The 24,632-nt window shown below is 41.1% G+C and overlaps 1 protein-coding gene across 2 annotated transcripts; it reads left to right on the top strand.

Moving 5' to 3' along the window:
* Nucleotides 1–1,796: 1,796 nt before the first annotated feature.
* LOC121396210 (protein kinase C delta type-like) lies at nt 1,797–23,894 on the top strand. Of its 2 annotated transcripts, none has more exons than XM_041570949.1 (9): nt 1,797–3,551; nt 4,415–4,521; nt 4,673–4,837; nt 5,333–5,424; nt 5,932–5,994; nt 6,111–6,249; nt 6,787–6,978; nt 22,282–22,410; nt 22,866–23,894. In XM_041570949.1, exons 1-9 carry the CDS (start codon nt 3,059–3,061, stop codon nt 22,995–22,997), a joined length of 1,512 nt encoding a protein of 503 aa, XP_041426883.1. In that variant the 5' UTR covers nt 1,797–3,058; the 3' UTR covers nt 22,998–23,894. The 2 variants fall into 2 exon arrangements, with proteins under 2 accessions (XP_041426883.1, XP_041426882.1); XM_041570948.1 differs by lacking the exons at nt 22,282–22,410; nt 22,866–23,894 and adding exons at nt 7,067–7,195; nt 7,650–8,660 and having other exon boundaries at nt 2,094–3,551.
* Nucleotides 23,895–24,632: the final 738 nt, after the last annotated feature.

Consider the following 24,632-nt stretch of genomic DNA (forward strand, 5'->3'; position numbering starts at 1 on the left):
GATTTAACCCATTTCCGAGTGCCAGAGTTCTCAGTAGGGTTTCTTGAACTTACAGGTAGGACAAGGAAAGTCAAATTCACTAGGGGTGCCAAATATACAGGTCTGGATTTATGGAAAGGCCACCAAGGCCTGGGGCTAGGGCAGCATGATTTTAGGGGGTGGCATGCTGCCCAACCACATCCACATTGGTTTGGAAGGGGAAGGGACAGGGGTGACAAATGGCAGCAGGCATAGGGGTTCCCGCTATGTAAATCCAGCCCTGCAAATATAATCACTAACCTTGTGCCCAGGGAAGTGCTCCTCTTCACTTGAAGAATGTACTATCCAAGGGTACCTTCTATGGGAATTCCTGCACCCCCTTCTCTCAGTCAATTCCCAATAATTCCTTGCACTGTACATGTGCACTGTGCCATGTCGGTGATCCGGGACCGGTGCAGAATACTAATATGTTGACATTTCACTCAAGTTTTTCAATTCTTGTCTTTTTTTAAAAAAAAACTAGTTAGCCTTAACCAGATTGCGGGCTGTATTAGCCTGCACCTTTGGTTTGGGATAATATTTTTTGGCAACAGGTGCCCTTTAAGTTGCTCTGTTCAAGTCAAACTGCTTAGAATTCTTACTGCTCATCATCAAAATCTCTCTGCCGTTGGGATTCTTTTACCGCATTCATTCTGTTGCCAGTTTGTTTGAGCCGTACTGTATCATGTGCAGCCGTTCGCTAAACATTGGCTTCCACCATACTGCAGGAGTCATACTTTCCTAAATTTTATCCCATTATGTGCATATTTACTAATTTTTATTAGATACTCACATCATCAATTGCTTCTTTCCTTTTCCAATTTGCATAAATATTCACCAGTCTGTTTTGTTGTTATTCATTTGTTACAACCTGTCGAAATTGAGCAAACTTTCTAATATTAGTATGTTTAATGGCATTTAGAGCCTAGATATGAAGAGCCGAAGACTCGAAGCCACGAACAGAGCTGAAGGCGTGAAAAGACCCAAAGCACCGACGACCCAAAGCCATGAACGGAACCGAAGCTGTGAAAAGACCCAAAGCCATGAAAATACCAGAGGTTGAAGTCTTGAAACTGCAAAAAGACCTGAAGCTATGAAAGGAGCCAAAACTGAAGCCGCGAAAAGACCCGAAGCCATAAAAGGAGCCTAAGGTAAGTTCCATTGAACGCCAATGTGTTTATTTTTAATTTCATTAAAGGAGAACTAAACCCTATAAATTAAGATGGCAAAAAATGCCATGTTTTATATACTGAACTTATTGCACCAGCCTAAAGTTTCAGCTTCTCAATAGCAGCAATGATCCAGGACTTCAAACTTGTCACAGGGGGTCACCATCTTGGAAAGTGTCTGTGACACTCACATGCTCAGTGGGCTCTGAGCAGCTGTTGAGAAGCTAAGCTTAGGGGTTGTCACTAATTATGCAGCTGAAAATGAAGTTTGTCTGTAATAATAGCTGATGCTACAGGGCTGATTATTAAAGTCTGATGCTAATTGCACTGGTTTCTGTGCTGCCATGCAGTAATTATCTGAATTAATTACTAATTAGCCTTATATTGTGACATTTCTATTCTATATGTACTGTATATTGTGAGCGGGTCCCTATGCTCAGTAAGTGACAGCAGCACAGAGCATGTACAGTGAATCAGCAGAAAAGAAGATGAGAAGCTACTGGGGCATCTTTGCTGGGGTGGAGCTTGGGGGCTGGGGTGGGACCATTGGACCCATAAAATGTGGTTGTACGGGGCCCTGTGATTTCTGATGGTGGCCCTGGTGACATATGATGTGTATGATGTATATATCGGTGTATGATGTGCTATCAGAGCAGACCGGCCCAGACCCGATCCCTGGCCTTGCTAACCGGATCTCTGGACCCTGGTCGCGTCAAAAAAGTGCATGCATGTGCACGGGGAAGTCATGCCAAAGGTGGCTGTAACTGCGGTTTTGGTCCAGAGGGGGATTTGCGGCAGGGTCGGGGCTTGTGAGGGCCCTGAGACAGCAGCCCCAGTGGGCCCTGGACCCCCCTGTCCGACCCTGGATGTTACTCTCAGTGGCCTTTTTGAATTCCAGGCTTTGAGGAAAGTATTGTTTACATACAACCAAGTGTACTGCCAAACCTCCTGTAGGCTGCCAGTCCACATAGGGCCTATCACTCACAGTCCTTCTTTGTAATCCCACATTTGAATGTGGTTTACAAGTAAAAATGGTTGGTGACCCCTGATCTAGAGGGACATGTAGAGAAACATGGAGTCATAGAACCAAAGGTTAACTCTGTGCCATCTGCATATTTATTTTTTGAAGGACCCCTTATTGTATTGTTTATTGGAACTCTAGGTAATAAATTGAAATAGGGAGTGGGATGTGACTTATAATAATTCCTGTAATGATGCTGTTTTCATTTAATTTCATTCTTACCCTGCACTTTGGGGTATGTAAATATCCCAATATGGGGTGAATCCATTTCATGCCAGTGATGCTAGAGTTTAATGGGTGGGATGTCCCTTATTCACTGTGTAAGAAGCTTTACACTGTAGGGAAGAGAAAGTCTGCATTTTGGGCTCATAACCACTCTCACATAAACAAATGACAATAAATTACTTCCCATGGTCATAAAAGCCAATGTGAATGGACTTTCATATATTAAACAGCCCAGAATCAGATTCTTGAATCTAGAAACAGACTGGACAAATGGAATGAAGTATAAGAAAGCCGATAAATGAACATAATAGGTGGGGGGGTGCTATCTGCACTTCCTACTCTTATGGATGTACTGTAGACTTGCTGAAGTACTTGCACAATTAAATCAAACACCATTTGAGCCCATACTGGATATCCCTCCCAAGGAACCCCTAATGAGAGTTCACTGTAACTATAACTGACTGTACCTGGCTCTGCGCTGCAATGTTATCTTACAGCCTGTGCCCAGGTGATGATGTCATCAGATGGCACCTTACACTAAGCAAGAGACCGTTATGACAGTTGGTGTGACAGCGTCAGAGAGAGAAGAAGCAGAAGAGAGAGCTCCAGTGGATTTTAAGAGAAAATGAAGAGAAAATATTCTAATTCTGGAGAATCTGACCCCCCACCTTCAAAGGAGAAGAAAAGAAGAGAAGACCATGACGAAGAGGAAGAAGAAAGCCAGAAGGAGAAGAGAGAGAGGAGTTTGGAGGAACAGCTGCCAGAGAAGGGCTGCAGGGAGGAGAGCATACCTTCTGGTTTTAAAGATTCAGACCCTGAGCCCTCAAAGGTGAAGAAAAGAAGAGAAGACCATGAAGAAGAGGGAGAAGACAACCAGAAGGAGAAGAGAGAGAGCAATTTGGAGGAACAGCTGCCAGATAAGAGCTGCAGGGAGGAGAGCATACCTTCTGGTTTTCAAAATTCAGACCCCCAGCCATCAAAGGTAAAGAAAAGAGAAGACCATAAAGAAGAGGAAGGAAAAAAACAGAAGAAGAAGAAGAGAGAGAGGAGTGTGGATGACCATCTGCAAGTTGAGTGCTACACGGAGGAGAAACGGAGAAGGCAGGAGACTGATGAAGGTAAAGACAAATCACTTAAAAATGCCTAAATAGCAAAAAGGAGTAGGTCACATGATTGTCAACTGCCTCTAATTTACTGGTGCAATTGCTGTTAAGGACCCAGATACTGACATAAGTGTAATATTAAATTTAATCTATAGATCGAGGGCCCTCTTTACTTCTCATATTGGTATTTGCTTGTTTCTGTAGGAGTTTTGGTACTGTATGTTTATTATATACACTGGTTTATTGTAAAGCATTGTGACATTTGTTGGTGTTTTATAAATACATGTTGGTCATGATAACTAATTGCACAAAGGCAACAGTCAAAAGGAATCAATTAGCAATCAGCTTGGATCAGTGTATTTGAACTTGAAAAAAAATATCTGTTGATTCTTATGGGTAATTGCTCTGATGCAATTCAGCACCTACAGTATGTCCTATATGTAAAAAAAGGTTGCCTATGTGCAAAGACCCAGAATAGCCAATGAGATATTTGCGCTTATTTAGGTTACCAATAGAATAAAATAATTCCTGTTGAACAACTGCAGATGGTGGATCAGTTAACTCTCATTTTACATATAGGCTTATGTTTGTAATATGTATGCGCTAATGCAGAATACATGGACTCTGGAATAATCTTATGCACATGGATCATCAACTGGCTGGGCCGGAACCATGCAGTGGCCACAATTTGTCTTTTAGCCACTTGAAAAGGTTCTCCTGTGCTGTTTGGGAAAGAAGAGTTACAGTTTTATGGAGCATTAAGAGCAGTACATGGGAACAGCAAAATTCATTATTAGCTATTGAACTATTAACTATAGGAGCTCTTCATTAACTATTATTATTCAAAAGGTGAAAATAAAATGTATTTTCTTTTCTAGGAGAAGCTGGACCTGTGAGTGCAGAAGCTCAACCTTCAAGGCTAAACCCGCTCAGTATCTCCAGTTACAACTTCTACTCTAAGTTGGGAGCAGGAGGATACGGCAAAGTGAGTGATTAGTTTCCATTAAACACAATTGTTTTGTAGGGTTTAAATCCTAAATGTGGTAGAAAGCAAAAATGTGTTGTGCTCTGGGGAATATTTCGATGTTAGTGCTTAAAATACACAGTAATATTAACTCTTTTCTTGCCTTTTTCAGGTAATGCTGGCTTCGTTAGGAGACCGGAGGCCATATGTGGCTGTAAAATCTGTCCGCAAACAAGAGGCCCCAAATTACAACAACATTCTCTCAGAGTCTCAAGTGCTGAACATCGCCAGACACAGCCCATTTCTTTGCCAAGGCTATGCCGCTTTTCAAACCCAGGTACAACATTGACTCCATATTGCCATTTAGTTTGTAATACTGTTCCTCTATATCCCCTAGATGATAGCTCTAGTCATACATCTGATCCCCTTACATAATGCCAAATATATTATATATATTATAACTATTACAAATTATATGACCCATATAACAACCAAATGGATTATAAACTACAGTTCCATAAACATTATATAACGCCTCTTTGCCCTGTACACCCCTTACATGTTCATGCAGGATTTATATATCCAGTACTGCATTCTGCCTGCAGGGATTAATAACAACATGCAGGATACCCACCAACTACCCACAATATTAATCATCTGATGCCATAGATTCATATTTTCTATTTTGTTCTATTTGTGCAGCAAGTACAAAAACAGATATTTTGGCCCACTTTATTTGGCTTTAAATTAATGTAATTAATAAAATATGTACTGCTCTATGTTGTTGTGTTTCTTTCTCTCTTTCACTCTTTCCATTTGTCTGTGTAACCAGTGGCATGCCTTCTATGTAATGGAGTACCTGAGTGGGGGAAGCCTTGAGGATGAGCTGAAGCAACACGGGACACTGTCCATGGACAGAGTACGGTAAGTATTACATGGCACTAGTACAATATGACTTATAGATAGCTTTATACCATTTGTGCCTATAAGAAGGATGGATTATAAAATGTGTACACAAAAGGTAGATCGGTATCTGCCAGTAGACCTTTACTTGGAGATCAGTAGATCTCAAGACACTGTCAACAAACAGCTTGTCTAAATCACCCTATAATTTCATGCTTTTCATTAAGATATTTATTATGTTACAGTGACAGAAGAAATAGTTGTTTGTTAAATATATCAATATACATTTTCTCATAAATCGGTATTTAAGTAATATTTCCCATGGAACAGAATGCTAACAATGCTTTTATGGATGTAGATGATAATGGGACAACATCACTAAAAGTAGAACCCGCATTAGTAAATTATGGGCACTCCTGCTTTAGCACTAGGGAGCATCATATTCAAATGTAGTACTTGTTTTCTCATTTTCTTAAAAGAAAGCTAATAAATTACAGTTCATTGAACCATTATGTCCCTGTTTAAAAGGTTCCATTCTGCGGAGGTGATTTGCGGCCTACAATACCTGCACGGCCTCGGGATTATCCATCGGTGAGTATAGATTTCTTCATTTTTGTAACATTCTACAGCAGAGGCGGCACACAGGTTGCTCTGCAAATCAGGAGCCTTCATCTTTTTTTGTTACTCATTTCATCTTTATTTTACAGAGACATCAAACCCATGAACATTCTATTGGACCATCAAGGACACGTTAAAATCGGTGACTTCGGCCTGGCAAAGCAGAGCCTCTTTGATGGAGACCTAACAACTGGCTGGGCCGGAACCATAGAATACATGGCCCCGGAGGTGAGATATGCAATTACAGATTATTTACATGGGTATTTATTTTCTATCTGTGAATATACCTTCATGTGAGCACTTTCACAGGCTGTATTTATTACACTCATATAAAATAGCCATCCTAAACAGCACATCAATATACTAAGAGTAAATTTACTGTAGGTACTGGTAGCTAATAGGCCCGTGGAGAGAACCAGCTTAACAACATTTCTTTACTTGACATGACAAACACTTTTATTACTTGCTCAGCTTTACATAGAGCTTTGGTGCCACTCACATATTGCCAGACATCATCCATATTTGCTGACACAGTTTTTTTCACCTGTGGCTGAGTTATACCCATCCAGCACTTACTGGGCTCTGGCAAATGTGACAGTTCTGATCCACACTAGAGAAACTAACTGGTCACATGCATTACTCACTGCACTCCATATGCTCAATGGGCAGCTGAATCCGTTAAACTCTGTTGCCAATATTATCCCAGTAGACTTACTTAAAAGCGCCATTTTACAATTTGGTAAATGATTCTTTTTCTTTTCTAAGATCCTGAACAGAAAAACATACAACGCAGCAGTAGACTGGTGGTCATTGGGCATCACCATCTGCAAAATAGCCACTGGCAAGTCACCGTTTCATAACAGCGGGAACAAGAATCAGCTCATTAGTTCCATCAAAGACCATGAACCCAAGATCCCTGATTGGCTGGATGAAGATCTAAAACATCTTCTGGGGCAGGTGAGTAATGACAGAGGGATAAAAGTATTGACATATTTACTAATAAATGAATTGCTGGGATTTAAATAATTTTCCATTAATCCTTTAGCTACTAGAAAAGAATCGGAAGCAACGCCTTGGTGTTCGAGGAAACATCAGATGCCACCCATTCTACAAATCCATCGATTGGGCGGCGCTGGAAGAGGAAAGATTACAACCCCCTTACCAGCCGAGAACAGTAAGTACATGGTTGGGGAATAATAATCACAGATGATTATAACATTGACTAGTGAAATCAGAAAGCAGCAGCTTTAGATTGTGGAACTTGTATTTAATCCTATAGGAAAACCTATACAAATAAGGCAGAAGGGATGCTCTGTGGGTACAGGTAATGAGATTAATAAAATCTCTGAACCTTCTGGATTCTTCCAAATCTGTTTTAAATTAGCCCCACAATATCCCAAAAGAATGGCACAATATAGTACTGCCCTCTAAAAATGTTGTATCTTGCCATTGTAATCTTTTTTTTAAAGTGATGTGAAATACATGGCAAACTGAAACACAAAGTGCTATATTAATAGAATCAAAATGCTTCATATGGACTTCTAAAAGCAAATCTAATGACTGTTCTCTTGCTCATAATAGATATTTTTCATTGTCTTGATTAAAATAATTTTTCCCTTTTAATGCAGCCATCACCTGAGCTATTCCAGCCGTGTAAAGAGAAGCTGTCATTCCTGGAGTACAAGGAGGATGAAGGAACATCAGGAGACAGTGACACCATTCCCGGCTTCTCTTTTCAAAGTTCCACCTGGCTGACGTAAGTATGGATAGGCGTGTAATCCAGCCAATAATAACAACTATTCCATCAGCACAGGTTTTAGCAGATAGTGGACATGATTGTGGGCTGCAAGAACTTTTCCGCCTGCTGCATAAAGGCCAGAGCATCTCTTGTGATTCCTGTTTCAACCATCGGCTCCACCTTCACCTGGGATTCCATCTACCAGGGTATGAGACTGCTGGGTAACATCAGGCCTAGAATTATGAGGGGCAGTCACTCATCTGGCACATCACACGTAAGTATCAGGTGGGTATCTTTATGTGAGTGAATGTGTGAGTGAACGTGAGATATGAAAGGATAAGGGTGTAACATGAAGGCAAAGCAGAGTCTAAGATCACAGCCTGCTTTGTCTTCCTGCACATCATGTCTATGGAAGCCATACCCTGTTAGTTATGTATATAGTTCTGTAGTTCTCATAGTTGTGTAGAAATCCAGATCAAGGGTTTTTTCCCATCTGAAGTAAGATGGGGTTTTTACCTTGACCTTTAAGTTTTGATGTTAATTGAGCAAAGGGTGGGACATAGACACGTGCAGTTTAAGCCTCGTTTGTTGTCTTTGTTTGTCACGTTTGTCCTGTTGTGTGAGGCGTTACACCCGGCGTGCCGGTAACAAGGTTGAAGCCTTGACGTGGCGTTACTGCTCACATGTATAAACATGTGCTAATTCAACCAATGCTGAGAGTGTGAGTTATGTATTGTTTCATTGGCAGAATTGGTTTCACTTGCTCATAACCTCTTTATCTCTTTGAATACAGCATTTACAGCATTCACTGTTGGTTGATTTGGTGCATCCCTAATAATAATAAGTGGCCGCTTCAAGCATTTGCACCATCACTAATAAAGACACATATATGACCTATATGTACCCACCCTATTCAAATTGACCTAAGCGTAAGTTTGTCAACGAAGTTTCGATTGGAAGAAAGTAACGCTGGCGAACGTTTGCTATGAAATGTTTGCGCTGACGAATTCATGCGTTCAGCTGCAGAGATGTAACTGCATTTTGATGAATTAGCTTATACACTGCGAATTAATGTCTGATGAAGTGGCGCAAAGTGTGGCAAAACCTTCCCAGGTGAAAATTCGCCCTTTAGTGAATTTGCCCCACTAACTCATTTGACGGCCATGTGCAGAAAGTCAAAAACAGGTGCAATGTAATTTTTTTTTACTTTGTACACTGTCTTGAGGAATTGCCAGAGGTCTCAGAGACCCGCAGCCACAATAACGACAAGCTGTAACGGATGCAGACTGCAAGGGGCCCTGTACACCCACAAAACATTGTGTGCAGCCTGTTTAACACAATAAACACAAAGCATCGCCCTGTGGAAGAGAAATTCTGTGTGCCGATTACTCTGTGAGTATTCCAGGCAGGTGCCAACCCCTCTCAGTAATGAGAACCAGAGTATAACTATATTGAGAGGTTGGGTGTGCCTGTGGGTTCTCTAAACTAGGCCCTGTACTAGTACCACTTATGGACTAACAGTAAGGCCTGCACTTCACACCAGGGCTTTATATTTGTAACAAAACATGAGCCTTCCATGAGCAACATTCTGTTTCTAACTTGACCTACCTCTAAAGCTACACATCAGTAATACAAAATAAAACCTTGTTCTTGTTTCTCGGATTCCAGGGCATGGGTGATCATGATTTGGTTGGGGTGAGTCCGGGGGGTGATGTAACACACACGCATTTTGTTAAGCCCCATTAATAACTCTGAATAAGTCATGTTTTCCTTCAAAGTGTTCCATTTTTAATGGCTCTGATACTAGAGTGTTTTAAAGCAAAGCTAGGACACAGCCCATTGGAGTTGCCACTATTTCTGGTGCAATCCCTTTTCTTTCTGTCATTTTAACCAACAAGTTGTACAGTAAAATACCATCCAAGACTCATCCATGTATTTCAGTCACAACTCAATTTCACTTTAAAGAGCTTTAACAGAGCTTGAAGGCAGAGCTTTCAGTGTATCTGTAAAATTAGAATGTTCTGCATTTCTAATAGGTTATCATCATAGGAGAGACAAGGCTAATTAAAAGTAACCCCCCATTGTGTAAGGTATTCTGTACCTGCACTACAAATCTAGGAGGTCTTTGCTTTTTTAGAGATCCTCCTTAGCAAAATTGCTTTTATTTATAACTCTGCCGTGTTATCCTGCGTACAAAATGTTTAAGGAGATCTATGGGGAAATTACTGAGAAATCTGGAAAGCTCGCAGAGTGCACTAAAATTTAAGTCAGCTTTGAAGCTGCTGATCGTTTAGCTCACACCTATTATAAGGTCATTTGTCAAAGATAGTTAGCTTTGAAAGGAAGATTGTCCAAAGCAGATTGCTTTAAAAAAATATTTTACTGGTCAAATTCAGACAATATTTGACTGAGCATGCAACTGTTATCCAGTTTATGAGCCGTATAATGAACTTAAACCTATTTTATCTATGTGATTACTTTCTAGAAACATGGAAATAAATGACAGCAGAACATATTCCTTCAATTTTCCAGACACCTCCAACAAAGATACAACTTGTTTTCTGGACTCCTTGTTCCAAAGCCTGTGTAGCAGCTTAGATAATGAGAAGAAACCTTGGCACCATTCGATGAACCCACGAACCACCATTTTGCTTTCTCTGCTTTATCTTGCCCTCTTGTCAATCTTTGGTAGTGCAGTCTTATTGCCAGTGATACACCATTGAGGTTTGAGCAAGAGAGAATTGTTTTCTTTTTGTTTAGCCGTATTCCTTATTAGAGAGGTTTGCACGTCTATTTTTAATGTGCTTGAAAACCTTTCAGTATCTCACCAACAACCAAAAGTTGTCAGGAGGCTGCTGGGAGTTCTAGGCCAACCACAGCTGTGAGGTTCCAAGTGTGGACTTCCCTAATCCCCATGTTTTTTTTCCTCAATTTGGGGTCATCCTCTAAACTTCCTGAGGTTTTTTGTATCTGTTAAGAACAAGTAGAGAAAGCAAAGAAAATAAGCTGCTATCTTTCAGCCAAAAGTATCATTGCAATGGAAATACTGTAACTTGCACCAAATGCAGAGAGATTAAGTGAATTTTGTGCCATTTGTTAGATGCCCATTACATCTTAGCATGTGTGTTTTGTCTGTACAGACCAGTAGACAATGCTCGAAAATCCAACAGCTTCTAAATAAACTGACCTGTGCCTAGGGTTGCCACCTTTTCTGGAAAAAGACACCGGCCTTCCTATATTCTTGCCATTTTTCCATGTAGGCACGCAGCCTGACAGCAATTGCACAGCTCACTGGGGTTTGTGCAGGGGGAAGCCTTAAGGCTCCAGTCTGACCCTGCCAGTAGTTAAATAGTATAGTTACCTGGGGAAACAGTAATCTAAAGCTTGTGCTATGTTTCTGCTGTAATAATTTTTTTTTTTATAGCAAGAGCAGTGGCGTAACTAGATGTTACTGGGCCCCACAGCAAACTAATTTTAGGGCCCCAAACATATCCAGAGGTTGTCCTGGTTTACCAAAATGTATTGAAATTGTATATGAATTTGAGCCTCATGGGGCCCCCTATACCTCCTGGGCCCCCTGCAGCCGCAGGGTCTGCTTCCTCTGTAGTTACGCCCCTGAGCAAGAGCCTGAGTATGGTGGTGTGCTTTTTTTTCCTCTTCTGAAACACATAAATGGTAATCTACCAATGCACTGTGCCTGCTAGTGTAGGGTGCACCTCTTCCTCTTCATTTCTGGTGGGTTCTATTATAGGCCCAAACGAGGAGAACAATAAAGAGGTGACTATGGCAGTAAGGCCTCTTATACCATTTCTGTCCATTTGCTCATGGGTCAGTCAGTCTGTACCTGGTTCCCCTGCGTATGGTCATTGCCAACGGTAATCTGTAAGGTATAAAGGTGAGCAAACCCCCTTTTAAGGTGTGACTTGTAGATAGTCAATTGACTTTATAAAGAATCATTTATTCATACTCAATTTATCGGCACACCACAACCACATGATAACTGCAGTTATTTTGAGATGGTGGTCATTTGCAACATGAATTTACATTGGTTTAAAAGCCTTATGCTGCCAACCTGCCAAAACTGTACAAAGATTGCGTGTGGCCATATATAAGGTTGTAGATAGGGTTGCCACTGGCCTAGCTGGTAAAACACCTGCCAGGGCCGGTATTACAAATTTGCTGGCAATGTAGCTGCCGGTAATTTGTAATAGCATTTACAAAATCCCCTGCCCGCCGATGAAAACGTACATTTTCGTCGGCTTTGGGCGGTGGCCCCGCCCCTTTTGTGACGCTACTCCAGCATGGCTCTGCCCCTTTTCCCATCACACCCCGCCCCTTTCTTTTCCGCCCCCCACGATGGCTGGTAATTTTTTTTTTTAAAAGGTGAATAGGTGAAAAAGATAAATATATAGGAAGGTCGGTATTTGTTTCCCGAAAAGGTGGCAACCCTAACCAGGTGTTAAGCAAGGCAAAGTCCAGAAACAGGCAGAGGTCGGCAGCAGCAATCAAGCTTACTTGCTCCACTTCCAGGTTGAGGGGATGTGGCAATGTGCATGCGCTCAAAATGAAGACCGGCGCGACCACCAGTAAACACACACAGGTTAAATAGTGGATAACAGATAACACAATTATGCTTATTACAGCAGAGAGCTTATCTGCTATCTGCTGTGTAACCTGAGCCTTTTCTCCTTTGAATGGCTGCCCCCATTGCAACACAGCAGCTTATTTATAAACTATAGTAGTATTTATGAAGCAAACACATCAGTTTTACTAATGCAGAGCAACACAGCATTATATTTTTATTATTGTAAAACACTTTATTTTTTTATGTTACTGTTCCTTTAAAAAAACTCTAACTGCAGTAAATGATATAGTAAAAGTAAATTGTGAAATAAGTTGTACATGTCATGAAAGAACCAGGAGAGGGCAGCACTGTGTCAGTAACCAAAGGACCTGATTGGTCATGGTTTGCCTTCTACATTGTACAGATGTATGTAATATAGAAAACATTGTAACACATGGACATTAGGGTCAGATATCACTTACACGGCAGCTTAAATGTTTGTTTTTTCACGATTTAATAATGTATATATTACATAGAATACTGCCATCTCTCTCTATAAATTGCTGCTCTTTATTAGCATGAGGCTGTGCCACCGTGTAGCCTGGTACAGCATTTATGGGCCCTTGGTTTGTGTGCCCTGCAGCTGTACTTTTTTGTTTGCTGTATAGTCTAAACACAGGGACACATATTAGGAGGCTGTATATGCAGGGCCAGTTTTACATAGTGGGCACCCCTAGGCCTGTTGTCATTCGTCGCTCCCACCCCCTCCTTTTTATTCGCTGAAATTTTCATCATTGGGACCAGAGCAATGGGGATTGGTGCATGGAAAATTGAAAAATCGATTGTATCTCCTGCGCATCCCCAGTGTTTCTGAACCAATGTAGGTGTGGTTGGGCAGCATGCCGCCCACTAAAATCCTGCTGCCCTAGACCCAGGCCTTGGTGGCCTCTCCACAAATCTAGGCCTGTGTATTTGACTGCTGTATGCTTTCCTTTGTGCAGAAGCCTGAACTATAAAGTATCTTTTCTGTGCAGCTGCTTACTTTTTTGTTTGTCTTCATCATACAGGTGGCACAGGCATTAAAGGCGGGCAAATAACAAGATCAGACAAATCCTTCCCCTGTTTTTCTGTCTGTGACATCATCCAGCCCGGTTACAGGCTGGAGAGCCATCCGATTGGCTGGGCGCTTAAGTGCAACTCTGGGAGAAGAGGAGTGCCTGACTTTGGAGCCAAATGTAGAGGGTTACAGACAGAACTTATAAATGGATCCCTGCTGCAGCAGCCAGAGAGTTCCAGATCTGTGACGTGTGACAGTGCTGCTGGAAAAGACTAACCAGTTTGGAAAAGGGTTGTGTTGTGCTCTATGTTGAGAAAGCATTTTGGGCTTCAGGGAGAGCCAGTTTCTATCTCCTGCCTGTGGATGCTTTGGCCACTGTGTGATTCCCCAGGGTGAGGACAGGTGTTGCTCGTGTACCTGCCATGTGGGAGTGGCTACTAACTCCAAAGGGAAAGGTACCTTGGGACATAAGAGCTGTTGGGGAAGGGAAATTGAACTGACCGGATTTATTCTACATTTATTCACCAGGTGTGGAGTGTGGGACTGTTTATATTTCTTTTATTGCAAACTGTGTGTGTTTTATTTTTCCTAGTGGAAATCCATGAGGTGTGCTCCTCAGTGTTCCCTAGGTGGAGACACTGTGCTTTAATTCCCAGTTCGTAGAACTTTTCATGCGCAAAAGGGACTCAGGGCCCTGGGTTGCAAAGGGTTAATTGCTATTTAAATAGACAGCAACCACATTAGGGTTATACAAGTGTCACAGTTAGCTGGAAGGGAGGCTGGGAAAGTGATCGGTGACATTGGAAACTGCTGTATTTGTGTGAACTTTGCTTGGTTGACAGTTTCGCCCATAATGCCCCTGTCTCATGAAGCTATATTGTATTATTATCCTCTAAATATGGCAATGCTGCAATTCTGTCTCCGATGTGTCCTGCCATCAGAATATCATCTGAGATGATTCTGCTCCAAGTCCTGGAAGGTTTTTATTAAATGGGGTCTCTCCAGTGCAGCGTATGTGTAAATATTTTGATTAAATGCATCTAATTTTTGCTTCTGTGCATATACAATTATGGGACCTGTTATCCAGAATGCTTGGAACTTGGGGTTGTCCGGACAACGGATCTTTCCATAATTTAGATTTTCATATCTTAAGTCTACTAGAAAATCATGTAAACATTAAATAAACCCTATAGGTTGTTCTGCTTCCAATAAGGATTAATTATATTTTAGTTGGGATCAAATACAAGGCACTGTTTTATTATTCCAGAGAAAAAGAAGGTCAATTTTAAAAATCTGGATTATGTGATTATAATGGAGTCTAAGGGAGACAGCATTTCCATAATTCAGAACTTTCTGGACAATGGGTTTCCGGATAGTGTATCCGATACCTGTATATGTATATAATACACAAAAGCCATGAATATCCTGTAAATTATATCCTTATAAACGGTGAGTAGTGATGTCATCAGTTATAAACGGTGAGTAGTGATGTCATTTCTGTCACACGACTCACTAAAATTTGTGTATTATAATAAATAAAGTACCCCCAGATGTAAAATATGAGGATATTAGAAGTTACCTCGGAGTTCCATGACCTGTATAAAAACACTCGGCCTTCGGCCTCGTGTTTTTATATGGTCATGAAACTCCTCGGTAACTAATAATATCCTTATATTTTACAAGAGGGGGGTACTTTATTCACTATATATTTTATGCATACTTGATTCATTCCTCAATGAAATCTGAAGTAACCTGCACAGTTCCAAATCTAAGCAGGCTGTATGGGTCAGCACTCACTAGTACCAGCCTCCTTTCATGAGAACTATAGATTTAACCCATTTCCAAGTGCCAGAGCATTCACTACTTATCTTCTCAGTAGGGTTTCTTGAACTTACAGGTAGGACAAGGAAAGTCAAATTCAGTGGGGGTGCCAAATATAGAGGTCTGGATTTATGGAAAGGCCACCAAGGCCTGGGGCTAGGGCAGCATGATTTTAGGGAGTGGCATGCTGCCCAACCACACCCGCATTGGTTTGGAAGGGACAGGGGTGACAAATGGCAGCAGGCATAGGGGTTCCCGCTATGTAAATCCAGCCCTGCAAATATAATCACTAACCTTGTGCCCTAGGAAGTGCTCCTCTTCACTTGAAGAATGTACTATCCAAGGGTACCTTCTATGGGAATTCCTGCACCCCCTTCTCTCAGTCAATTCCCAATAATTCCTTGCACTGCACATGTGCACTGTGCCATGTCGGTGATCCGGGACCGGTGCAGAATACTAATATGTTGACATTTCACTCAAGTTTTTCATTCCTTGTCTTTTTTAAAAAAAAAAAAACTAGTTAGCCTCAACTAGATTGCGGGCTGTATTAGCCTGCACCTTTGGTTTGGGATAATATTTTTTGGCAACAGGTGCCCTTTAAGTTGCTCTGTTCAAGTCAAACTGCTTAGAATTCTTACTGCTCATCTTCAAAATCTCTCTGCCGTTGGGATTCTTTTACCGCATTCATTCTGTTGCCAGTTTGTTTGAGCCGTACTGTAACATGTGCAGCCGCTCGCTAAACATTGGCTTCCACCATACTGCAGGGGTCATACTTTCCTAAATTTTATCCCATTATGTGCATATTTACTAATTTTTATTAGATACTCACATCATCACTTGCTTCTTTCCTTTTCCAATTTGCATAAATATTCACCAGTCTGTTTTGTTGTTATTCATTTGTTACAACCTGTCGAAATTGAGCAAACTTTCTGATATTAGTATATTTAATGGCATTTAGAACCAAGATCTGAAGAGCCGAAGACTCAAAGCCACGAACAGAGCTGAAGGCGTGAAAAGACCCAAAGCACCGACGACCCAAAGCCATGAACTGAACCGAAGCTGTGAAAAGACCCAAAGCCATGAAAAGACCCGAGGTTGAAGTCTTGAAGCTGCAAAAAGACCTGAAGCTATGAAAGGAGCCAAAACTGAAGCCGCGAAAAGACCCGAAGCCATAAAAGGAGCCTAAGGTAAGTTCCATTGAACGCCAATGTGTTTATTTTTAATTTCATTAAAGGAGAACTAAACCCTATAAATTAAGATGGCAAAAAATGCCATGTTTTATATACTGAACTTATTGCACCAGCCTAAAGTTTCAGCTTGTCAATAGCAGCAATGATCCAGGACTTCAAACTTGTCACACGGGGTTACCATCTTGGAAAGTGTCTGTGACACTCACATGCTCAGTGGGCTCTGAGCAGCTGTTGAGAAGCTAAGCTTAGGGGTCGTCACTAATTATCAAGCTGAAAATGAAGTTTGTCTGTAATAATAGCTGATGCTACAAGGCTGGGTATTACATTCTGATGCTAATTGCACTGGTTTCTGTGCTGCCATGCAGTAATTATCTGAATTAATTACTAATTAGCCTTATATTGTGACATTTATATTCTATATGTACTGTATATTGTGAGCGGGTCTGTATGCTCAGTAAGTGACAGCAGCAGAGAGCATGTGCAGTGAATCAGCAGAAAAGAAGATGAGAAGCTACTGGGGCATCTTTGCTGGGGTGGAGCTTGGGGGCTGGGGTGGGACCATTGGACCCATAAAATGTGGTTGTACGGGGCCCTGTGATTTCTTATGGTGGCCCTGGTGACATATGATGTGTATGATGTATATATCGGTGTATGATGTGCTATCAGAGCAGACCGGCCCAGACCCGATCCCTGGCCTTGCTAACCGGATCTCTGTCTCTGGACCCTGGTCGCGTCAAAAAAGTACATGCATGTGCACGGGGAGGTCATGCCAAAGGTGGCTGTAACTGCGGTCTGGGTCCAGAGGGGGATTTGCGGCAGGGTCGGGGCTTGGGAGGGCCCTGAGACAGCAGCCCCAGTGGGCCCTGGACCCCCCTGTCCGACCCTGGATGTTGCTCTCAGTGGCCTCAAATCAGGTGCTTCTTTTTGAATTCCAGGGTTTGAGGAAAGTATTGTTTACATACAACCAAGTGTACTGCCAAACCTCCTGTAGGCTGCCAGTCCACATAGGGCCTATCACTCACAGTCCTTCTTTGTAATCCCACATTTGAATGTGGTTTACAAGTAAAAATGGTTGGTGACCCCTGATCTAGAGGGACATGTAGAGAAACATGGAGTCATAGAACCAAAGGTTAACTCTGTGCCATCTGCATATTTATTTTTTGAAGGACCCCTTATTGTATTGTTTATTGGAACTCTAGGTAATAAATTGAAATAGGGAGTGGGATGTGACTTATAATAATTCCTGTAATGATGCTGTTTTCATTTCATTTCATTTCATTCTTATCCTGCACTTTGGGGTATGTAAATATCCCAATATGGGGTGAATCCATTTCATGCCAGTGATGCTAGAGTTTAATGGGTGGGGTGTCCCTTATTCACTGTGTAAGAAACTTTACACTGTAGGGAAGAGAAAGTCTGCATTTTGGGCTCATAACCACTCTCACATAAACAAATGACAGTAAATTACTTCCCATGGTCATAAAAGCCAATGTGAATGGACTTTCATATATTAAACAGCCCAGAATCAGATTCTTGAATCTAGACACAGACTGGACAAATGGAATGAAGTATAAGAGAGCCGATAAATGAACATAATAGGTGGGGGGGTGCTATCTGCACTTCCTACTCTTATGGATGTACTGTAGACTTGCTGAAGTACTTGCACAATTAAATCAAACCCCATTTGAGCCCAAACTGTATATCCCTCCCAAGGAACCCCTAATAAGAGTTCACTGTAACTATAACTGACTGTACCTGGCTCTGCTCTGCAATGTTATCTTACAGCCTGTGCCCAGGTGATGATGTCATCAGATGGCACCTTACACTAAGCAAGAGACCGTTATGACAGTTGGTGTGACAGCGTCAGAGAGAGAAGAAGCAGAAGAGAGAGCTCCAGTGGATTTTAAGAGAAAATGAAGAGAAAATATTCTAATTCTGGAGAATCTGACCCCCCACCTTCAAAGGAGAAGAAAAGAAGAGAAGACCATGACGAAGAGGAAGAAGAAAGCCAGAAGGAGAAGAGAGAGAGGAGTTTGGAGGAACAGCTGCCAGAGAAGGGCTGCAGGGAGGAGAGCATACCTTCTGGTTTTAAAGATTCAGACCCTGAGCCCTCAAAGGTGAAGAAAAGAAGAGAAGACCATGAAGAAGAGGGAGAAGACAACCAGAAGGAGAAGAGAGAGAGCAATTTGGAGGAACAGCTGCCAGATAAGAGCTGCAGGGAGGAGAGCATACCTTCTGGTTTTCAAAATTCAGACCCCCAGCCATCAAAGGTAAAGAAAAGAGAAGACCATGAAGAAGAGGAAGGAAAAAAACAGAAGATGAAGAAGAAGAAGAAGAAGAAGAGAGAGAGGAGTGTGGATGACCATCTGCAAGTTGAGTGCTACACGGAGGAGAAACGGAGAAGGCAGGAGACTGATGAAGGTAAAGACAAATCACTTAAAAATGCCTAAATAGCAAAAAGGAGTAGGTCAAATGATTGCCAACTGCCTCTAATTTACTGGTGCAATTGCTGTTTAGGACCCAGATACTGACATAAGTGTAATATTAAATTTAATCTATAGATCGAGGGCCCTCTTTACTTCTCATATTGGTATTTGCTTGTTTCTGTAGGAGTTTTGGTACTGTATGTTTATTATATACACTGGTTTATTGTAAAGCATTGTGACATTTGTTGGTGTTTTATAAATACATGTTGGTCATGATAACTAATTGCACAAAGGCAACAGTCAAAAGGAATCAATTAGCAATCAGCTTGGAGCAGTGTATTTGAACTTGAAAATAAATATCTGTTGATTCTTATGGGTAATTGCTCTGATGCAATTCAGCACCTACAGTATGTCCTATATGTAAAAAAAGGTTGCCTATGTGCAAGGACCCAGAATAGCCAATGAGATATTTGCGCTTATTTAGGTTACCAATAGAATAAAATAATTCCTGTTGAACAACTGCAGATGGTGGATCAGTTAACTCTCATTTTACATATAGGCTTATGTTTGTAATATGTATGCGTTAATGCAGAATACATGGACTCTGGAATAATCTTATGCACATGGATCATCAACTGGCTGGGCCGGAACCATGCAGTGGCCACAATTTGTCTTTTAGCCACTTGCAAATGTTCTCCTGTGCTGGGAAAGAAGAATTACAGTTTTATGGAGCATTAAGAGCAGTACATGGGAACAGCAAAATTCATTATTAGCTATTGAACTATTAACTATAGGAGCTCTTCATTAACTATTATTATTCAAAAGGTGAAAATAAAATGTATTTTCTTTTCTAGGAGAAGCTGGACCTGTGAGTGCAGAAGCTCAACCTTCAAGGCTGAACCCGCTCAGTATCTCCAGTTACAACTTCTACTCTAAGTTGGGAGCAGGAGGATACGGCAAAGTGAGTGATTAGTTTCCATTAAACACAATTGTTTTGTAGGGTTTAAATCCTAAATGTGGTAGAAAGCAAAAATGTGTTGTGCTCTGGGGAATATTTCCGTGTTAGTGCTTAAAATACACAGTAATATTAACTCTTTTCTTGCCTTTTTCAGGTAATGCTGGCTTCGTTAGGAGACAGGAGGCCATATGTGGCTGTAAAATCTGTCCGCAAACAAGAGGCCCCAAATTACAGCAACATTCTCTCAGAGTCTCAAGTGCTGAACATCGCCAGACACAGCCCATTTCTTTGCCAAGGCTATGCCGCTTTTCAAACCCAGGTACAACATTGACTCCATATTGCCATTTAGTTTGTAATACTGTTCGTCTGTGTCCCTTAGATGATAGCTCTAGTTATACATCTAATCCCCTTACATAATGCCAAATATATTATATATATTATAACTATTACAAATTATATGACCCATATAACAACCAAACTGATTATAAAGTACAGTTCCATAAACATTATATAAGGCCTCTTTGCCCTGTACACCCCTTACATGTTCATGCAGGATTTATATATCCAGTACTGCATTCTGCCTGCAGGGATTAATCATCTGATGCCATAGATTCATATTTTCTATTTTGTTCTATTTGTGCAGCAAGTACAAAAACAGATATTTTGGCCCACTTTATTTGGCTTTATATTAATGTAGTTAATAAAATATGTACTGCTCTATGTTGTTGTGTTTCTTTCTCTCCTTCACTCTTTCCATTTGTCTGTGTAACCAGTGGCATGCCTTCTATGTAATGGAGTACCTGAGTGGGGGAAGCCTTGAAGATGAGCTGAAGCAACACGGGACACTGTCCATGGACAGAGTACGGTAAGTATCACATGGCACTAGTACAATATGACTTATAGATAGCTTTATACCATTTGTGCCTATAAGAAGGATGGATTATAAAATGTGTACACAAAAGGTAGATCGGAATCTGCCAGTAGACCTTTACTTGGAGATCAGTAGATCTCAAGACACTGTCAACAAACAGCTTGTCTAAATCACCCTATAATTTCATGCTTTTCATTAAGATATTTATTATGTTACAGTGACAGAAGAAATAGTTGTTTGTTAAATATATCAATATACATTTCCTCATAAATCGGTATTTAAGTAATATTTCCCATGGAACAGAATGCTAACAATGCTTTTATGGATGTAGATGATAATGGGACAACATCACTAAAAGCAGAACCCGCATTAGTAAATTATGGGCACTCCTGCTTTAGCACTAGGGAGCATCATATTCAAATTTAGTACTTGTTTTCTCATTTTCTTAAAAGAAAGCTAATGAATTACAGTTCATTGAACCATTATGTCCCTGTTTAAAAGGTTCCATTCTGCGGAGATGATTTGCGGCCTACAATACCTGCACGACCTCGGGATTATCCATCGGTGAGTATAGATTTCTTCATTTTTGTAACATTCTACAGCAGAGGCCACACACAGGTTGCTCTGCAAATCAGGAGCCTTCATCTTTTTTGTTACTCATTTCATCTTTATTTTACAGAGACATCAAACCCATGAACATTCTATTGGACCATCAAGGACATGTTAAAATCGGTGACTTTGGCCTGGCAAAGCAGAGCCTCTTTGATGGAGACCTAACAACTGGCTGGGCTGGAACCATAGAATACATGGCCCCGGAGGTGAGATATGCAATTACAGATTATTTACATGGGTATTTATTTTCTATCTGTGAATATACCTTCATGTGAGCTCTTTCACAGGCTGTATTTATTACACACATATAAAATAGCCATCCTAAACAGCACATCAATATAATAAGAGTAAATGTGCTGTAGGTACTGGTAGCTAATAGGCCCGTGGAGAGAACCAGCTTAACAACATTTCTTTACTTGACATGACAAACATTTTTATTACTTACTCAGCTTTACATAGAGCTTTGGTGCCACTCACATATTGCCAGGCATCATCCATATTTGCTGACACAATTTATTTTACCTGTGGCTGAGTTATACCCATCCAGCACTTACTGGGCTCTGGCAAATGTGACAGTTCTGATCCACACTAGAGAAACTAACTGGTCACATGCATTACTCACTGCACTCCATATGCTCAATGGGCAGCTGAATCCGTTAAACTCTGTTGCCAATATTATCCCAGTAGACTTACTTAAAAGCGCCATTTTACAACTTAGTAAATGATTCTTTTTCTTTTCTAAGATCCTGAACAGAAAAACATACAACGCAGCAGTAGACTGGTGGTCATTGGGCATCACCATCTGCAAAATAGCCACTGGCAAGTCACCGTTTCATAACAGCGGGAACAAGAATCAGCTCATTTGTTCCATTAAAAACCATGAACCTGAGATCCCTGATTGGCTGGATGAAGATCTAAAACATCTTCTGGGGCAGGTGAGTAATGACAGAGGGATAAAAGTATTGACATATTTACTAATAAATGAATTGCTGGGATTTAAATAATTTTCCATTACTCCTTTAGCTGCTAGAAAAGAATCGGAAGCAACGCCTTGGTGTTCGAGGAAACATCAGATGCCACCCATTCTACAAATCCATCGATTGGGTGGCGCTGGAAGAGGAAGGATTACAACCCCCTTACCAGCCGAGAACAGTAAGTACATGGTTGGGGAATAATAATCACAGATGATTATAACATTGACTAGTGAAATCAGAAAGCAGCAGCTTTAGTTTGTAGAACTTGTATTTAATCCTATAGGAAAACCTATACAAATAAGGCAGAAGGGATGCTCTGTGGGTACAGGTAATGAGATTATTAAGATCTCTGAACCTTCTGGATTCTTCCAAATCTGTTTTAAATTAGCCCCACAATATCCCAAAAGAATGGCACAATATCGTACTGCCCTCTACAAATGTTGTATATTGCCATTGTAATCTTTTTTTGTAAAAAGATGTGAAATACATGGCAAACTGAAACACAAAGTGCTATATTAATAGAATCAAAATGCTTCATATGGACTTCTAAAAGCAAATCCAATGACTGTTCTCTTGCTCATAATAGATATTTTTCATTGTCTTGATTAAAATAATTTTTCCCTTTTAATGCAGCCATCACCTGAGCTATTCCAGCCGTATAAAGAGAAGCTGTCATTCCTGGAGTACAAGGAGGATGAAGGAACATCAGGAGACAGTGACACCATTCCCGGCTTCTCATTTCAAAGTTCCACCTGGCTGACGTAAGTATGGATAGGCGTGTAATCCAGCCAATAATAACAACTATTCCATCAGCACAGGTTTTAGCAGATAGTGGACATGATTGTGGGCTGCAAGAACTTTTCCCGCCTGCTGCATAAAGGCCAGATCATCTCTTGAGATTCCTGTTTCAACCATCGGCTCCACCTTCACCTGGGATTCCATCTACCAGGGTATGAGACTGCCGGGTAACATCAGGCCTAGAATTATGAGGGGTAGTCACTCATCTGGCACATCACACGTAAGTATCAGGTGGGTATCTTTATGTGAGTGAATGTGTGAGTGAACGTGAGATATGAAAGGATAAGGGTGTAACATGAAGGCAAAGCAGAGTCTAAGATCACAGCCTGCTTTGTCTTCCTGCACATCATGTCTATGGAAGCCATACCCTGTTAGTTATGTATATAGTTCTGTAGTTCTCATAGTTGTGTAGAAATCCAGGTCAAGGGTTTTTTCCCATCTGAAGTAAGATGGGGTTTTTACCTTGTCCTTTAAGTTTTGATGTTACATGAGCAAAGGGTGGGACATAGACACGTGCAGTTTAAGCCTCGTTTGTTGTCTTTGTTTGTCACGTTTGTCCTGTTGTGTGAGGCGTTACACCCGGCGTGCCGGTAACAAGGTTGAAGCCTTGACGTGGCGTTACTGCTCACATGTATAAACATGTGCTAATTCAACCAATGCTGAGAGTGTGAGTGACGTATTGTTTCATTGGCAGAATTTGTTTCACTTGCTCATAACCTCTTTATCTCTTTGAATACAGCATTTACAGCATTCACTGTTGGAGGCATGTAGGCCCTATGGCAGTCGGGACAGGGCACTACAACCTATGCTTAGATTGTTTTCTTTTTACAAGCACTAGGTACAGAGGCCGCCAGACCCTGGATGCCGTGGCTTTTAGAACATTACATCTCTTTCATAACCCCTCAAAACACAAAACAAAAAGTCGTGGGATGGGGGCACCCAGGTCACTCTATGGTATTTCCCAGCTACTTTAAACTACAAAACTTGCCACCAGCACTGTGAAGGAACCCATTGTCTACAACTTTACTCACAAACTTGTAGCCAGTCGCATTGTAATGATTTCCTTCAATTCTTGCTGAGTTGTGCTTTGTGTGTATGTCTGAGCATGCAATACACCTGAGATGCTTGCGGGAGGGTTATTATTTATTTAGCAGACCCAGGTAGTTTATCCAAGACACTGTAATAAAGCTAATCGATAGGAAAAGTTAGCGACACTCTGCTTGTATTACTTTTATTTTGGTTATTCATGGTTATTATTACTTAAAAGGTAAAGTGAATGTTGTTATTCAGCTAATCAAACAAATCATGTGGTTTCAGTGACACAAGAACAGTCAGCTCCTGGGTAATAGTGCCTATTCTATATGTAAACTGGTATTCTTAAGGCCCCCATGCACGGGCAGATAAAAACTGCAGACAGACCGATTTTTAGGGCCATCCGACGGGCGTCCATGATCGATATCTGGCTGGAATTCGGGCAGATGTCAATCGTGCAAGGTAAAAAATCATTGATGCTGTCCCATGATCCGACCGCCCGTATTGCGTCCATTCTGATCTGATCAGTGGAAATGAGTGAAATGATATCCGATGAATGTGGGCATATCA

This window comes from Xenopus laevis, chromosome 7S (genome assembly GCF_017654675.1).
Source record: "Xenopus laevis strain J_2021 chromosome 7S, Xenopus_laevis_v10.1, whole genome shotgun sequence".
In the NCBI taxonomy this organism is placed as follows: Eukaryota; Metazoa; Chordata; class Amphibia; order Anura; family Pipidae; genus Xenopus; species Xenopus laevis.